The sequence below is a fragment of the Scleropages formosus genome, chromosome 2 (assembly GCF_900964775.1).
Source record: "Scleropages formosus chromosome 2, fSclFor1.1, whole genome shotgun sequence".
Classification (NCBI taxonomy): Eukaryota; Metazoa; Chordata; class Actinopteri; order Osteoglossiformes; family Osteoglossidae; genus Scleropages; species Scleropages formosus.
Genome location: NC_041807.1, coordinates 5,591,391 through 5,596,527, shown reverse-complemented (window position 1 = coordinate 5,596,527; position 5,137 = coordinate 5,591,391). Strand labels below are relative to the sequence as shown.

General features: G+C 43.8%; 1 protein-coding gene across 1 annotated transcript; it reads right to left on the bottom strand.

Annotated features, from left to right (window-relative positions):
- Nucleotides 1-2,050: 2,050 nt before the first annotated feature.
- il19l (interleukin 19 like) lies at nucleotides 2,051-4,895 on the bottom strand. Its single transcript, XM_018758542.1, has 5 exons — nucleotides 4,731-4,895; nucleotides 2,887-2,949; nucleotides 2,622-2,774; nucleotides 2,257-2,331; nucleotides 2,051-2,131 (listed from the first exon to the last, which is right to left on the bottom strand). Exons 1-5 carry the CDS (start codon nucleotides 4,893-4,895, stop codon nucleotides 2,051-2,053), a joined length of 537 nt encoding a protein of 178 aa, XP_018614058.1.
- Nucleotides 4,896-5,137: the final 242 nt, after the last annotated feature.

The following is a 5,137-nucleotide window of genomic DNA, read 5'->3' as shown; positions in this document are numbered from 1 at the left end:
AAACACTTGCGTTCATCTAGAACATGCAATGTGTTGACAGAAGAAAATTATGTGAATAAGAAACTTAAGATGATATTCATCTTGGATGAATCACAGGAATGCTACTTTAAGGCTAGTGTTTTTAAAAGTAAATTTTCTCCAAGTTTCATTTAAATGTCGCACCCTCGAGGCTGAATTAAAGTTCACTGGTGTGGGTGTTTTGAGCTACCTGCATTGCTTCCTTCTGCTGGACACAGGCTTTGTGTCATGCTTCCAAAACAGTGTTAATCAATCAATTTGGGCAGGTTGTAGATTCCAATGTGATCAATGAGGAGGGGAAAGCCTTAGCATTTTCACCTGACTGAGGTGAACATGGATCAGGTTGTGTTTCCTGAGCCTTCTTGCCAAAGGCTTGTTGTGTGGTACTGTGAGGATCAGTGTATGGTGCACTGCCATTTATTTTTTGTATTTTGAAGAGTTTTATGATGAGGGGTATAGCACAATGGCACAGTGGATAGCACCAGTGCCTTACAGTACCTAGGCTGTGGGTTTAAATTTGGCTCAGTCTGTGTTGAGTGAGCATCTTATCCTGTTTGTGTGGGTTTCCGCCAAGTGCTTGTTTTCCACCCACGGTACAGACATATGTGTTTCAGGTGAGTTGGTGACCCTGAATTGACTGCACTGTGTGTGAGTGAAGGCATGCGCGCAATAGCCATGTAATAGACTGGTGTACCCTGCCTCACACATTATGCTTCTGGGATAGACTCTGGATCACTGCAACCCTGCATTGTACATAATGATTAGATGAATGGATGGATAATGAAATATATCAGATTTCTAATTTATACTTTAATTGATTGATTTCATACATTGCACAAGATGTCATAAACCAGAGGGGAGATTGTACCTGTAGACAAATTAGAACTTCACTCATGGGAAAAGAGATTATCCACAGACATGTTTCAGAATTTTCCTTTGAAAGAGGATTGTTACAACAGAAGATATGTCAGTAGCATTCCTTTTCCACCTTCATAAGTATTCCTAGTCCATTTTGACAATATCACATACGTTTTCTGAACTGCTTGTCCCATGCAGGGTCGGGGGGAACCGGACCCTAACCCGGCAACTGAGAGCGTAAGGCTGGAGGGGGAGGGGACACACCCAGGACAGGATGCCAGTCCATCACAAGGCACCCCAAGTGGGACTTGAACCCCAGACCCACCAGAGAGCAGGACCCAGTCCAACCCACTGCGCCACCGCACCCCCCCCATTTTGACAATATGATAAATCAAATTATGCACACAAATAATAATGTAAGCAAGATCACAAAAATGGTCAATAACACTGAATGTTTAATTTGTTGTGATTCTAGTATACACATTAAATTAAAATATGTCTTGTAGCACACATTTTCTGTCCAGTTAACAGTATTTCTGTGAATAACAGGCAGTTGTTTGTATCAGAAATAAGATTCTTAAAATATATTATCATTCCAAATAAATAAACAAAGTCTCTTTCTTCCAACTACGAGGTAGCAGTCTAAAGTCCCAGAAACAGGTTCTGTTTTTCAGACTCGTTGGCACAGAATTTAGTGTGTAAAAGCTATTACACACACACACACACACACACACACACACACACACACACACACACACACACACTTTCAGAACCGCTTGTCCCTTACAGGGTCACGGGGAACCGGAGCCTACCCGGTAACACAGGGCATAAGGCCAGAGGGGGAGGGGACACACCCAGGACAGGACGCCAGTCCGCCGCAAGGCACCCCAAGTGGGACTCGAACCCCAGACCCACCAGACAGCAGGACTGCAGTCCAACCCACTGCGCCACCGCGCCACCGCGCCCCCCCTAAAAGCTATTAACTCATACAAATAAAAGCATCTCCAGAGCAATCAAATAAATAAATCATAAATATTCTGTTGGTAAATATTTAAAAGGTAAATAAGGTTTAAATTAAGCACTTGCCTACAAATACGTTGAAAACCCTTACATACATAAACCTTGCACAAAGATTCCTGTCGAGGGCAATTGTGTTGTGTAGTGCTCCCTCCTGTCACAGTGCAAAGCTCTCCATCCAGTCCAATAGAAAGTCCAGCTCACTTACAGCCTTCACCACAGCATCCTTGGTTTCCAACTGGAAGGAGGTATGCAAGTGGCAATGGAACACTCAGTGTCTGCAGTAATGCTTTACAGTAATGCCAAAATGAGATCTGAGTACACTGGCTGAACTACCAGCCCCCCAAGCTCCCTGTGTTTTACCTTGTCAAAGGTGGCTCGTATGGACTCCAGTTTCACCCTGGTCTCCTCATGGCATTCACAGAGCATTTGATCATGCTGGACATGGAAGAGGAGATAGACTGTTAGTTTCTTTGGCCAGTAGAAAAGCAGAGAGTCTGACTTCAAAATGCAGCAGTGGGTGAGTCTCAAAAGTACTAGCATCAGACCTTCTGAGGTTCAGTCTCAACAAATGTAAGGTGTTTCAAAGATATCAACTCTTTTCATCAGTTATTTTATGTGGACAGTAAGGACAAAATAGAGACAGACAGGAATGGACTGGGTATGCTCTACTGACTTTGAGCCATGTGTTCAGTTATGTTTGCAGGGAGAAGGGTGGCAATGCTCACACATTGGCGAAGGTCTCTCTTAATGCTGAGGAAGGAATTAGCCAGGTTACTGGTGCTCTTCCTATGCTGCGATGCAGTGGTGGTGTAGCTGCTGAAGACCCTCTCCACATAGAAACGCAGCAGGTGCTTGAGGAAGCAGCAGCTCTCTGACAGCTGATGGGAGGCACCACAAGTAGTAGCCATGAATGAGATAACACTGTTAATTACTCACAGAGCATCCAGGAGACTTGATCACTAAATCCCACTGCCACCCAAAAGAGCAAACCTGGATGTCCTTCATGGTCTGTTTCGTCAGAAACCGCACCCCAATCTGCTGATCCTGCTTGACCTGAAAATTCCCAAATTGTTGTATTTTTATTGGTATTATCTATGGAATGACTCAAATCACAGTGTTTCATATTCATTTAGCTGACGCTTTTCCACAAAGCAACTTACAATGTTAAGCTACTTACAGTTATTTACCCATTTATACAGCTGGGTAATTTTACCAGACCAGTTTAGGGTAAGTACCTCACTCAAGGGTACTACTGCTGGGCTTTGAACCTATGACCTTTGGGTCCAAAGGATGCAGTTGTAGCCACTGTACTCAAGGCCATCATTGATGGCTCTTCAGCAACCATTGACATTCATACTGATGTTCAGTGCCAGCATTAGGGAACCACTACACCACCAGCTGCCCTGGCAACTGTTCTTAGATTACCATCCATAAACATCATCTGGTGTTAATTTCTGATGTCTTTGAGGATCTCTTTGGAGATATTCAGGCTAAAAAAAAATCATGAAGATGTTAAGAAATTGAAGGGGTGCGGTGGTGCAGTGGCGCAGTGGGTTGGACCACAGTCCTCCTCTCTGGTGGGTCTGGGGTTCGAATCCTGCTTGGGGTGCCTTGCGACGGACTGGCGTCCCGTCCTGGGTGTGTCCCCTCCCCCTCCGGCCTTACGCCCTGTGTTACCGGGTTAGGCTCCGGTTCCCCGTGACCCTGTATGGGACAAGCGGTTCTGAATGTGCGTGTTAAGAAATTGCAGGAAATCTGGTAACTACCAAGAGGGAAATCCCTTAATGTTGCATGTTATGTACTTGTGAAGGTTCATTATGTTTTTTGAACTCATGCTCCCTGAAAGGGTGACACAAACGTGGTCACTGGGTCAGAGTCGGAAGGCAGTCCTACGGTTTCCGGGAGAAACCGTAGTTGGTAAATCTGGCCCAGTACAGCCTTGGGACACTTTCCAGGCAGGGAACTGATTTGTGATGCAAAGCCGGTTCTGCGTGTCTCTGCTGCACATTCTAGCGCTTCGGGGAAAGCACGCTGCTACCTTGGACCACGCCCCAGTGATATTTTAAGAAAAGTGTCCTCCACGTCATTGTAACGCACTCTCTTCCACACAGCTCATCACCGTCCAGGCAATCCTAGAAACAACCTTTAGTAGAATCTACACATCACTGGAAAACGTCTAAGCCTTACGTAGCTTTTCTCAACCTTTTTGCACAGATTCTGTGGGCTGTGTTGTGAACTGATGTCAGCTACTCTGCTGTCCTGGTCAGGGAAGTCATGCCTCATTGGTGCTTGGAATTAGTGAGTTTGCTGGTCTTAAGCACATCACAGTTGCATTTTTCTTACATCAGGCTTTTCATTTTGGCTCAGTCCAGAAATTGATACCTACACAGGTGCTTTTTCAGACGATTTTGTGGGAAGAGACATTTTAACTAGTTTAAGTCATTGTGTACCTATATTAAATAAAACATATACATACTACAACATTTATGTTACATTACTCCTGTAATGTAAATGTTTATATACATTAAAAAAAAAAAAAATACTACTAGGAAGGTGATCAAGAATCATGCATACTTGCATAAAGTTTTATGCAGCAACTCATGCGATGAACATTGATTCACATGGTGGAAAGAATCTACTTTAGAATCACATCTGCATTTATGACTTTCTGTTAATGCAATGTACACATTGTATTTTCTATGAGATGTACGTCGCTTTGGAGAAAAGTGTCTGCTAAATGAATACATCTAAATGTACATATATCCATCCATATATATAAAACCTGAAGATGTGTTTTCATGTCCTCTACAAACCACTTTTGTGCACTCACTCACCACATTCTGTCGCATCTCATTGAAGTTGTGCCGCAGTTCGTGAACGTGGACAGTGATGGCACAGTTTCCTAGACGCAGTCGTTTCCCTGCTGCAGGCAGCCAACAACCAGCCAGCAGGGCAAGGAGGAGCAGGGCAGGAGCCACACGGGAAGCCTTTGTATCCATAGCTACCTAGGAAGGTAAGGCATTTGAGTCAACATTGCACTGGTTCAAGTCTCCTACATTGCAGAAGAGTAGAGTCTACATTTGTAGACTTTGAGGAATCTCTGGATTCTTGTGACAACATACTTTTAGCGCAGATTGGAACGCTTGAAGATTACAGGTTAAATAAACACTGGCACGCACTAAGTAAATACACAAAACATGAATTATTTTCCCTTTAGATCATAGCACACATTGTAAAAATT